General features: G+C 35.3%; 1 protein-coding gene across 1 annotated transcript in view; it reads right to left on the reverse strand.

Moving 5' to 3' along the window:
- MS3_00010736 (uncharacterized protein) overlaps positions 1-13,927 on the reverse strand; it is a 52,295-nt gene that overhangs the window by 5,929 nt on the left and 32,439 nt on the right. The window contains exons 17-24 of the mRNA XM_051219131.1: positions 13,073-13,175; positions 11,704-11,853; positions 10,410-10,507; positions 7,579-7,679; positions 6,565-6,730; positions 5,275-5,386; positions 3,506-3,643; positions 926-1,011 (exon numbers count right to left, since the gene is read on the reverse strand). Of these exons, the coding sequence (XP_051067379.1) occupies positions 926-1,011; positions 3,506-3,643; positions 5,275-5,386; positions 6,565-6,730; positions 7,579-7,679; positions 10,410-10,507; positions 11,704-11,853; positions 13,073-13,175 (954 nt within the window). The remainder of the gene's footprint in view (positions 1-925; positions 1,012-3,505; positions 3,644-5,274; positions 5,387-6,564; positions 6,731-7,578; positions 7,680-10,409; positions 10,508-11,703; positions 11,854-13,072; positions 13,176-13,927) is intronic.

The raw sequence follows: 13,927 nt of genomic DNA on the forward strand, positions 1-13,927 counted from the left end.
CCAAGGTTTTTTAGCTTCGATTGACTCATGAATTCAACCACAAAATTACTAAAATTTCCATAAAGCCCATAATGTGAACGGAGAAACAAGAAGTCCTGACAAACTACGGAAACTATTTTTTGGGACGTTATTTCATTTAATTCAAAGCTTGTAAAACAGTAACATTTATTTTTGTCCCTAGTCAATTCTACAGATCATAAGTTTTTGTTTGATGTGTGATTCACTGAAATAACCTTTTTTGTCCCAAAGTTATCGTAATTTAAACGTAGCATTTTGTACTCTATTTTCTACGCTAATCTCTAGTTCTGAACATAATTGTATTTTCCTAATTGTTGTGCGTTGTGGTCTGGTTAGTTATCTATTTATTCACGTATCTTTTTACACAAATCTGAAAATCGGGAACCAGGTCGAAATTGGGAATAAATGGAGTAGTGTTCCAGTTGGCTTGTCTTCTCTCACTCGCGTGCTTGTCAGCCAATTAGGAGGTAGAATAGCTTTCGTCTCTCTAACCCAAACAGTTGGTCTCACTTCGAACACATGCATCCAAACCTTAAGGTTGAGTCAGTCAGCCTATCGCTTCAAGGTCTTAATCTAGATTAGACAAGTTATCCTGCGCACAAAAGTGGGTAGACAAATCAAGGATGTAAAAGACCCCTTCAGAGAAAATATAATTACCATGACATCTACTCCTATGATAAAAAGCTATACCAGGTGTACTAGGGGATGACTTAATCCACTAATTAGCTAGAATAAATGTTTCCAGTTTAGAAAGGGAGAGTTAAACGTGATAGAGAATCAGTGTTAATATGTCTATTAATCCAGATAAATCAATTTTTCTTCGATGATATCAAGTCATAACTTGGTTTATAATGGACGGGTTAGAAATTTATACAAAAGCAACAAATATATGATAGATATAACTTACATCCGAATTTAATAATTTAGCCATGAATGGATCTTGATCTAGTAATCCATTTTCTTGTTTATGGGATATTTTCAATGTTTGTGAAACTGAAAATGTTAAACAAAATTGAAAACTTAACGTATATATCAAAGTAGTTAATACTGTTATATTCACTTGGTATATTTTTGCTTGAATTTTAATGAATTTTCAAGTTCTATGTTGTGGCTGACTGATTGACTGACTGCTACCAATTAAGTGGTGATTAGTCAATTGAACTATATTATAATCAGTTATTTACACAACGTTTGAAACATAATTAAAATTAGGGTGAATTCTCGTAACTAGTTAATTATTACAAATAGTTGCATAAGAATAAGAATATGAGTTGAAATCGGGAAAAGTTTATCAAGCCTTTGAATCTTTCTTGACAAATAACATTTACACCATAGTGAATTTCGTAACTTCATGGATTAGTTGAAGTTAGGCATTAACACCATTGGATGCCTCCTCAACGGCCTAGAGTTTATGCTCTCACGCGTGAGACTGATGGGTCATGGGTTCGAATCTAGTTATGCTTGATCATCGGTACGCAATGCTGAGTATTCCCATACTAGGTTGAAACGGCCCTCTAGTGCTTCCAGGTTTTCAATGGTGGTCCAGCTTGGATCAAACCATCAATTCAACTTTCAAAATCCAAATAGATTAGTGAAACTATAGACTTTTATTAGCTCGTGCAACACATATCCTACTCATTGCCTACTACAATGCGCTAACCTGTTTGCCGTTATTGAAGGTTAAAAGAAATCACAGATTAGTGTGTCAGGCCATGTAAAAAATACAGATTTAGGCTCGGTAATTATATTTGATGCGTTTCATACTTCCCAGTATCCGTTGTCATATTATTGTTCAGATAACTATGACTTTTCATCGAATTAGCGTCCACGGATCTCCGAATCGATATTGGCCCACCAACAATTGAAGAGATCAGCATGACAATCTGATAAATCGATGGCTGCAAAGGAGCTGAACAAGACAACATTCCAGCAGAGGCACTGAAAGCAGATGTATCAGTAACTGCAAAGATACTCCACATTCTCTTCAGCAAGATTTGGGATGAAGAACAATTACCAACAGACTGCAAAGAAGGACACCTCACCAAGATACCAGAGAAAGACGATCTCATCAAGTATGATAACTACAGAAGCATCACTCTTCTCTCAATACCAGGAAAATTCTTCAACAGGGTGTTGTTAAACAGAATGAAGGACTCCGTAGACGCCCAACTTCGAGACCAACAGGCTGGATTCCGTAAGGATCGATAGTGTACAGACCAAATCGCAACACTACAGATCATTGTGGAACAATCAATTGAATGAAATTCATCACTCTACATCAACTTAACTGACTACGAGAAAGCATTTGATAGCGTGGACAGGACAACACTATGGAAGCTTCTTCAAGACTAAGGCGTACCTGAGAAGATAGTCAATATCATACAAAATTCATATGATGGATTAAAATGCAAAATCGTACATCGAGGACAGTTGACAAACTCGTTCGAAGTAAAGACCAGTGTCAGGCAAGGTTGCTTACTCTCACCCATTCTCTTTCTCCTGGTGATCGACTGGATCATGAAGACGTCAACATCTGAAGGGAAACACGGGATACAGTGGACAGATAGGATGCAGTTGGACGATCTAGACTTCGCAGATGATCTGGGCCTTCTATAACACACGCAACAACAAATGCAGGAGAAGACGACCACTGTATTAGCAGCCTTAAAAGTAGTAGGTCTCAACATACACAAAGGGAAAAGCACTATTCTCCGATACAACACAGCACGCAACAATCGAACCACACTTGACGAAGAAGATTTAGAAGTTGTAAAAACCTTTACATATCTGGGCAGCATCATTGATGAACAGGGTGGATCTGATACAGATGTGAAGGCAATAGCAGCATATTTACAACTGAAGAACATCCGGAACTCAAAACAGCTGTCTGTTAACCAACACCAAGGTCAGAATTTTGAATACAAATGTCAAGACAGTTTTACTATATGGGGCGGAAACTCGAAGAACTATGAAAGCCATCATCCAGAAGGTACAAGTGTTTATTAACAGTTGTCTACGCAAAATACTTCGGATCCGTTGGCCAGACAACCTATTGTGGGAGAGAACAAACCGGATTCCAGTGGAGGAAGAAACTAGAAAGAAGCGCTGGAAGTGGATGGGACACAAGGCAAGCCCTCGCATGGAATCCTCAAGGTCAAAGGAAGAGAGGAAGACCAAGGAACACTACGCCGACAAATGGAGATAGACATGAGAAGAATGAACAACAATTGGATCGAACTAGAAAGGAAGGTGGAGGATAGATTGGTTTGGGGAATGCTGGTCGGCGGCCTATGCTCCATTGGGAGTAACAGACATAAGTAAGATTGTGAATGCGAACTCCTGATGAGTTCCAAATTAAAACGAAACAACTGTTCGTTTCTTTTTTATAATTGATAATTATCTACCTTAAAGTTATTTCATAAACAAAACAGATCTTCTAATTTTGTGTTTAATACAAAAAACCATGACTATAATCTATTCAACTTACAATCATTGTTTAATTCAACATTATTTATATCTTCATCTTTCGAATTCCTGTAAGATGATGGTTCTTTTTGTAAATAATTTTTTACTTCTTCATATGATAAATTATCTTCTGGAATGAATTCAACTATTGGCAATTGTTCTGTTTTGAAAATAAATAAAAAATAATTTCTGTATAACACATATGAAAATTATTCATTTATCTCTGTTAGTTATTCCCAATTTTTCATGAGGAGTGACTTAAACAAATGAAAACACTGAATTATCGGTCCTGTAATAGTTTAAAGATTTTTAATACAAATATAATCTTCTTGATTGAGATCATGAATCGATTGGTGTTAGACCACCGTTGCAAACCTGGAAGCACTGGACGGCCGTCTCGTCCTATTGTGGGACTCCTCAGCAGTGCGCATACACGATCCTGCTCGCAGGATTCGAACCCAGGGCCTCCAGTCTGGCGCGCAAACGTCTAACAAACTTGACCACTGAGCCGGCATCAGATGGTGTTAGTGTTTAACATCAAACAATCCACGAAATTGTGCGACCATCTTCCATTATGCTGAGGTAGATACTTGTCTCTACCCGATACGGATTAGCTCCACTGGTCAGAATATTAATTGATTTCAGGAGATTGAAAGAAAATTGTGAACCTAAGTTACGAGCTAGTTGTCTTTCTTCAATAGCCTAACATAAATCTTTATAGTACTTAGAGTTGGTGGAATTCTGTAAATCATGATCCTGTATGACTTATAGTTTTATGATGATAAGTACTTGTAAACAAATGTCAAGAAATCATGGAACTAGGTTTCATGCTACTTGGTTCTTGTCAAAGAATAATATCTTTAACCAACTTACATGGAAATATAGTACACCAGATATTGAGTCACTAAGATTAATGATCACACGACAACTTGGTTGATAAAATTTGGTCAATAATGAGGACTAAACAAATATGAAATTGATTACTACTCGGTGATCAATAACTTAGGTTATCTTATTTCTACAGTACTCGTGGACCGACTGTAACAGTGAATGTTTAGTCTCATAGGGAAGTATCAGCTACGTATTGAAGAAGTTTCAATTACCCTGAAATCCCAATCCACCGTATCTTGTTGATTGTCTTCAACTACATAATATCGTTTAAACTAAATAGATTGTCTTTGATTACTACCGTAAATGTTAATTTGTAGTGGCTGGTGCTATGTCAAGACCCCATAGGCTATTCTAACCTCTGGATAGATGAATCTATTCATTCTTCTCAAGCCACATTTCGACCTTGTCACTTCTTCGTTAATAAACCCTGACTTTTTATATGATCGTATGTGTATTAATTGCTTGTCCTATTCATTATGTGTCTGTAATTTGTTGTCTGAATATAAATGTTGAGTCACTCTTGATCAAAACAAATTGGTTCACTCTCCTTTTCCATAGCGCACCATTTCGTTTCACTTCGTTCTCTCCTCTTCATATTCTTCAATTCGTTTCTCTGATCGTCTATTTAGATTAACGATTGTATGACATATACGAATTCGAAATTCATTCTCTTATTTTGACCTATTTAATTCTGTTATTTACCATGGCGATTATATATGTGGGTAGCCGAGATATATATTTCGATAGCAGTCATTCATACAATATGACTAGAGTCAGATATAGGACCACACTAACAATTTAATCTATCAGTTGTTAATCAACATTAACTTCTCTACCTATATACTTCACTAACGTAATCTATCTACAATTTAAATCAAATTATTAATCATATACACTTACCAAGATTGATAAAAGAATAAAGAAATGGTTCTTTACAGTTAATACATCGATTGCCCAAACTATTCAATAATGGATTTGTTGCTGAACATCTGTAACACATAGTACTAATCTCCTAGTAAGAATGAAGTAATAATGATGAAAAGAAAATGTCAAAAGTAAGTAACTTAAAATCTATCGGATTACTCAATATAGAGATTTCCTATCGTTCATTCATTTAATTATAGTACATTTGTGAGGTGAGCTGAGGATTTTCAGATACGCTCCCATATATCATGATGAGTTCATCCTATTATGAAGCCTAAAACTAGTATAATATACAACTATTTGCACTGATTATCGTTATTTACCTTATTTTAACTGCTTCTATCCGTATTTTAAAGTAGTATTCATTAGATATGTAAGCACTGACTATTCAAATTCTTCTTATATCAATATAGGTTTATGGAGATGGTTGAGTTTTAGTCGAGATCATGAAACGATCAGTGTTAGACCACCTGGAAACACTGGACTGCCGTTCCGTACTAGTATGGCATTCCTCAGCAGTGCACATCAACGATACTGCACGCGGGATTCGAACTTAGTGGCAAACTGAATAGTTATGCAAACATATATGTCCATGCCAAGCATGGAAAAAGCCAAGTTTTAATCCAATAGGAGAAATACAGAGGTCAGGTCAAATTATAAACTAAGTACAATAGATTCACGTAGGTGTAAATATGAGAGAATCAATATCCTCATTTTTATGCAAAGCTATAATAAGGATAAAATCTAGAACATAATTGAGACCTCTACTCTAAACAATACCATGTTAGTTAACCTTTCTATCATATTACTCATATTTATTCATGGATATTGTATAACATTCCCACAACTGTAAATCATACTAACTCTCACACAATATGATTCATTTACGTTACTTATAAGTAACTGGAATTTTACTGCATAAATTTTCCACGTCAAATTTTCGTAATTTCTCAAGAGCTAGTCCCAACTCTTCATTGTCTATATCCAACAGTGTGTATTTTCTGTTGATTTATACAATTGTCTTCATCAAATAAAGTGTAATACGAGTAGGAATATCTTTTATAGTAGCGAAGAACAAGTGACTACTTATGATACCTAAGAAATGTATTCAGAATTGAATTAGGGCAGTTACTATGGGAATGAAAGCTTACAAAATTGAGGCCTATGTCCCAAATTACATCGTAAGTCCCAATTCAAAATAACCTAAACGTCTATTACTTAGCAATCACACACTTGATATGTACATTTTTGAAAATATCAACTTACTTCAGAATCAATCATTGGTCCAGAATTCAAGGTAATACTAGATAAATCTACTTCATCACGCATCTTAGATGGCAAATGCAATGTTTGTAATCTATCATATATTTGTTTGGTCAATTTGTATGCACCTAGTGCACGGCCATGTTTTGCTAAAGTATACAAAACTGCACTAAAATGTTTATACAAGTTAAGGTATTATTCAAAGGTTGGTAACAAAAAGCAAAGTAAACCGTTATATATATATATATATATATATATATATATATATATATATATATATATATATATATATATAGCTCCATTCTGCTATATAACCATTGTATAGGATATTGATATTTTGAGAAATGGAATCACCAAAATTTGAACAGTTACGCATGGTGATTAGAATCGTTTGAAATGGTATGACTTAATAACTAATTTGGACTGTAAATAAGAAATGGTTTTATATTCATTGCTTTAATCGTCATCTTTAGAATGATACTATTTCCAGCGTGTTTTTGACTAATTGAAGTGAGAATTATGTTTTCAGTATGGGGTTGTGTTGATTGTTAAGTTTTTGATTGTGATCATGAATTGATCGATGTTAAACCACCATTGAAAACCTTTATTCACTGGATGGCCGTTTCGTCCATATATCTGACTCATCAGCAGCGAGCATCCACGATTCTGTACACCGTGAACAGTAGAGCTAATACACCTGAGATAGAGACAAATATCTACCTCAGATAATGTAAGATGGCTGCACAATTTCGTGGACCAAAAGTCGTGGGTTCGAGTCGCGCGTGCGGGATCGTCGATGTTCACTGCTGAGGAGTCCTATACTAGAACGAAACGGCCATCCAGTGCTTCCAGGTTTTCCATGGTTTACTAACATCAGTCGGTTTATGATCTCAATCAATAACAAACAACTATATAGGATATTACATAAACTCCATATATTAACATATTGAATTCATCAAAAAGGATATAGAACAAAAACAAAATAGATTATTGAAGAAAAAATCAGAAAAAGAATACGCTTTTGAAACTTCCGGTATATCACCAAACTGTAAAATATGTATTAAATAACGTGCCATATTGAAGTAGGTTTCAGACATATGTGAAGCAAATGGTTCATGCTAATAAAAAAGAAAGAATAGAATTTAACGAAGTCAATTCATTTTATTACTGTAATGGCTGAGAATAAGTGATCCTTGAAAACCTTAATATGTATTATTGTATAGGATTGGCACTATTTAGAAAACTCATACCAGTTAAAAACAACTTCACAGAGTTAATTAGTTTCTAAAATACTTTTACATCTCTTGTTAGTTCATAACGTCATATTTATATATCATTGAGTAGTAGGGATCGAAGTCACATTTGTCTAGTCGTTAGTAATGATCGAATCCTATCAGTCGAAATATAATATGGCCGCTAGTCTATATCTATGGTCTATAAGTTAGACATTCACGTTCAAAAATGAAGGATTTGGATTCGATTCTCAGTTACGTGGTTGTGGATGAGCCATTACTGACAAATCCCATACTAAAAAGAAACAGTAGTTCAGAGCCTACAGATTTTCGATGCTGGTCTAGGTCTACCTAAGGTCAGTTCGTGATTTTAACGATGATGTATACGAATCCAATTGAAATCTAATTGATTTGTATTGTTTTTTAGTTGGCTCATAGGCTGAATTTTTCTAAACATAGTCGGTCGGTTCCGTTTGTTTTAAGCAAGTTAATCTAATTACTATAAGTTGATTTACAGAAATATAATTGACTTATATCGTTTTACTACTCATTATTATATTTGTTTTCTAGACAAGCTTTCTAAGCTTTTAGTCTTAAGAATTTCGTATTTAATTGAAGTTCTGACTACATAAGTAAAACGAAATAAAATGTACGTCATCTTAATCCATAGAGGTTTTAACCAAGTTCTACTCAGGATTCACCACTTATACGTACTTAAATGGCGTGTACTACTTATGTGAACAGACATAAGTAGTGTGTAGCAGGAATCGGAAATAGAATGCTTACTAGTAGAAGCATGAAATAAAGAGAAGCGGAAGGAAAACGAAGAGCAATTGATGATGGAGCATGTAAAGAGCAACTCAAGGAAGATATGCAAACGATATATTTAATGTATGATTGCCATATTTTACAGTCAGTCAGTAAAAACGTGGAACTTCGTATGTACGTACATCAGTTCGAGTTGACATACCACATTAACACAGAGATGCAGTTATCGATTCAAATCCCATAGTGGTAGAGGCAGTAAGAGTATAAGCAGTAATCGGGAAGAGTAGGGTTTGTAGATGTTATCCAAGTAGTATAATACAGTGAAATAAATTTGGAAAGCGAAAAAAGAGACGAAGGATTCAGAAGATTAGAATTAGGGAGAACACAAAGAGTGGATACACCTGTGCCATTGCAAACGATTTCGAGCCATGTCATTCAAGGTCTCTAACCATCGGTTGCTATCATCTCGCGGTCCCCAACCACTTAGTCTACACCTACCAATATGACTCAGTCCACTTGTCAGTCACATCATGGACTTCTGCCATGTTTACGTTCGGCCGCCCTTAGCTTCTTCTAACCTACTCCCACACCAGAAAACATCGCACGTCGAGGCAGTCGGTGGTTGAACATACGTAACACGTGTCCCAAACATCTCAACTGATGACGTTTCACTACTTCATCAATTGATTTGCCATCCTTACCTATTAACCGTTTCCTAACAACTGCGTTACTTACTCGATGGTCCCATGATATACGAGCAATGCTTCGAAGACATCTACGATCGAATACTATTAACCTATGAATATCCTCTACTCTTACCTGCCATGTTTCACAGCTATAAAGTAGGATGGAACGAACTGCTGAGCAGTAAACACTTCCTTTGGTTGGTAGACAGATATCTCGCCTACGCCATAAATGACGCAAGTTGGCAAAAGCTAGTCGAGCCTTCTGTATCCGTTCTGAGATTTCGTCACACACCAGACCACAAGGGCTGATGAGACTTCCAAGGTAAGTGAAGTGGTCTACTCTCTCAACTACTTCACTACCAATTATTAGTTCGGGTGTCGATGCAACCCAAGCCTGAAATAAAATCTTGCATTTCGAGGGAGAGAATCGCATCCAGAACATGCCTGCGTTGTTGCTTAGAGTGGTCAGAAGACTCTGCATTTTGTCGGCGTCTTCAATAAATAGAACTATATCATCGGCATATTCTAAGTCAACAAGTGAACCTCTCGGTAGAAGTTTAACCATATTTTACAAAGGTATTGTGTGAATTCACACTCGTGCACTGCACCTGAATCTCAGCGTTGATGTCTTAACTAAAACTAGAAATGAAAATGTATCATCTTAAATACTTTGAGTGAAGTTGAAAATGTTTACCGTTGAATGTCAACCAAGTGATATAACAAATAATGTCTGATCGCAAGACATGAAAGTCATAGGTTTGGTTCATATAAAACTTTGAAGACATGTAGTGCTGTGGAGTCTCATATGAATACAACATAGTCATCCAATCCTCCTTGGTCTGAAATGGCATTCAGATGATGATCAGTCTGTAACGAATACTACCTACTATTTAAATCACGAAATGCCTCAACATTAATGCTTATACATTGTTAGCAAACTAATTAATTCTATAAGTTGTTAAACCTTCTTCTCTAGTCTGTGAATTGTATCAAAACACTTGGTATCATCCATATCCTCCTCCTAATTAATAGGTCGAACCAGTATTGTTTAAATTCATGTAATAAACACCTAACTAATGATAACATTGAATAGATCTGGGATAACTAACAATCAAGATGATAAAATTAATTTCATTATTAATATAGTATTCGTAATACTTACCAGAAAATGGTGTATATTATTATATACATAATAAACATCGGCTTTTCTCTGAAAGCTGTCATATCTATCTAACAATTCCTGATAACCTGTTTTTGTTACTGTAATTCAAACATGAAAATATGAGTTAAGAAACAGTATCATGTGTATAACGTTATCAAAAGACACATTTATAAATAATTTGTTAAAACATTCTGCTGAACCAAGAAAAATACCAGAATTTATCAATTAATACAGAATATGAAAGTACTAGATAGCCGTTCCGTCCTGATATGGGACTCCTCAGCAATGCGCATCCACAATCCCCCATCGTGAGATTCGAACACAGTACCTATCAGTCTCGTGCACGAACGCTTAACCACTGTCAAACATCAACTAATCCACGAAATTGAGTGACACATCCACGATTGTCTTCGATGGGTTACAATCTCACAACAGACCTAATTGAAATTCACTGGTCACTGCTTCTCACTAGAACTCCGGGAAACACCTCTTGAAGACAGTCACTGCTGAGTATATGCTGATTAGTATCAGAAGGGGATTTTGTGGATATTCTAGTAATTTTTAATAGTTGAGTTTATGAGTTATTGAAGCTAAACCATCATGGGAAACATATAAGCACTGGATGGCCGTTTCGTCCTAGTATGTGACTCTTCAGCAGTGCGCATCCACGATCCCATCCCGCAAGATTCGATCCCAGGACCTATCGAACTCACGCGTGGACGCAAGTTTGTGGCAAAAATAATTCCAGAACATAAATTGCTAACAAACGAACAACAATTCAATCATTACTGAGTAGTAGTTCATATCATGTTTATCTAGTTCTTTGGATCGAATTGAGTTCTGCACATTTTCATGTAACCACTAGTCTAAGTTCACACTGTGTTGCGAAATTAGATGGTTGAAGGTAGTCAGATTTAGATTTCATGTGAGTTTAGGCTCACTAACAGGTAAAAACTTTTAATGTTGAAGTGACTATTGACCTCATTAGGATTTGAATCCTGGTTAACCAAGTGCAAATACCTCAGTTTTATAAGAGGTCCATAGTGAGCTGAATATCTCAGTGTCAACTTATTAGACGGTGAGGCTGCATGATAAGAGTTCAGTTGACACAGATTCCGCTAGCTTCCTCAATATTGCAGGTTGATCTCGCCAAGAAGTGCCAACTAGCACGAAACTTAGGTTGAACAATATTTCCTCCAAGCTATCTCAGACCACTTAGTAAAAGATAAGGAAATTAATATGCGACAGTGTATTCAACAAAAACAATAATATAAAAATACACATGAATATATACTTGTTTCATTATTCAACATATTCAAGCATAAAACAGATAATTTCCAATAGTAAAAACCAGCATCATCAAAACGTGATTCTTTAGCAGCGCATGTAGCTAATTGTTCAAGTACTGAAATAGCCTCATTTTGTAAACCAGCTTTGATAAATGCTATTTTATTAATGTAAACAAAAGAATTAGCATTACATGATGAAAATGTAATTAAGTAATGTGAATAAATAAACGTTTTAACAGAGAATTAGTTTATCAATATGTTATGTCTTGTGATTGGTTCTGTTAGGCCTATAATGTTTTCTATTGACTGACGGTAGAGATTCTATTAATATGAATGGAAACTAGTGTAAACTGTATAATACGGCATCTGACGAATTTACTAAAATTGTGATTTATGAACGAACAAGAGACGTTGTGAAATATAACACACTTCAATGCTAAAATCTGAATAGAGGAATTTTCAATCCCCATTTAGTTCATTTTTCTTATAGTAATATGATGGGATACTGGAGTCTTGAAACCAGGATTGGCTTTAAGATAGATTGTGTGAACTTTAAATCGACTTTGCCCATTAGTTTGGGGTAGATTGCTATTGTGCTTGGGGTTTGTTAACTGTCGATATTCTTCCAACACTTTAAGGATTAATTTTGGGTCCTGAACTAAGCAATGCAATAATCGTGAGCGGATGTCGACAAATGTTTCAGAACATGGACTGAATATAAGAATCAAGGATTTAAACGGCTTTTTATCTATATTTTTCAATTCAAACCATTCACACTCTTGATAATACGGCAACTAACACACAGCCTTAACAATAGTCTCCAAGCGATGGAACCCGAAAAAATGCAGCAATGGAGGGAAAGGTCGACGCACAACAAAGTCAAGTTTGGAGAAGTACAGTCCAGAATATATGGCTAAAAGGGATAAACTTAGGACACGAGTAAATCAGCAAATAAAAACTGATAATACCCAATAAGAAAGCGGCAACGGTCATGCGGACATTTAAAATAGAAACAATATTACTATGGTTATTATTATAGGAAAAGGAAGAACATCTATTAATAAAAACTAGAATGAGTGTCATCTGCTAAACATTTGCTGCAATTTTGTTAACGGTACCCTTATCATTAATTCACTAATCTTGTTACTGTAGTCGTTACGTGATTGATGTGTTGTATGAATTCTCATATTACTAAAACTTTTACACGAAATCAGGAGACTAAACAAGGTATTGCAAATAGATTTTATGACTAGGACTCAAAAGTTTCACAACTGTCTAACTATTAGACCATAACCACAATACAAATCTATGTTAAATGTTCAAGAAAGTTAACTATCAAAGTAATACTGTGCAGATGTATGTAAGATCACTTACCTGTTTGAGCTTCTTCAAATTTATCATTTTCTGCTAACCAATTAGCATATGGTAAATAGACTTTTCTTGTGTAATCATGATGTTTCTCTACTAAACTGAATGCCTAGAGATTACAAAACAGTTTTGGTATGAAAATATAACCAATATTGTACTAATTACAGAAGTTGATACTGATTAGAAAACATTATTACTTCATTCACACTTCATTTAAAACTGAACAAGAAAAATAATCACATATATAGAATAAATTTCCGTAGATATACTATTCACCTTCACTTGATATTGTTTGTTTGAACCTTCCCATTGATGTTTAGGACTGCAATTGATCAGTCTCTTATCAGCATATGTGCATACTGTGTGTATTGCCTCGATATTGTCTGAATTCACATACATTATATGCAAAGATGGATAGTGGATAACAGTTGAATTCAAGACGCGCGTTTAATCTTATCTGGGACTCGTGAGCTGAATGTGCCTGCATCTCAGAGTTGATGTCCCCTCTGGGGCTCAATGAGAAGACCAGAACAAACAATACCAAGTAAATTTAAACTTCACACCATTGCATAAGCAAGTGCCTATCAGGATTCAGTAGCTAAGTAGATAATGTGATGGCGTTTGAAGTGCACAGTACTGAGTTTGAACCCCAGGAGGAACATCAAATCTGAGGTGCAGGTACATCCAGCTGACGAGTCTTAAATAGGATGAAACGCGCGGCCTGGATTCCACTGTTAGCCACATTCCATCTTCACTATTCAACTGCCTACAAGTATAGATTTTATACAAAGTAACCAAGAAAGAAGATAATAAACTATGTAACTCAATTTATGAATTTTAAAACAATTAATCTCTTTAATA

The sequence above is a fragment of the Schistosoma haematobium genome, chromosome 2 (assembly GCF_000699445.3).
Source record: "Schistosoma haematobium chromosome 2, whole genome shotgun sequence".
Lineage (NCBI taxonomy): Eukaryota > Metazoa > Platyhelminthes > Trematoda > Strigeidida > Schistosomatidae > Schistosoma > Schistosoma haematobium.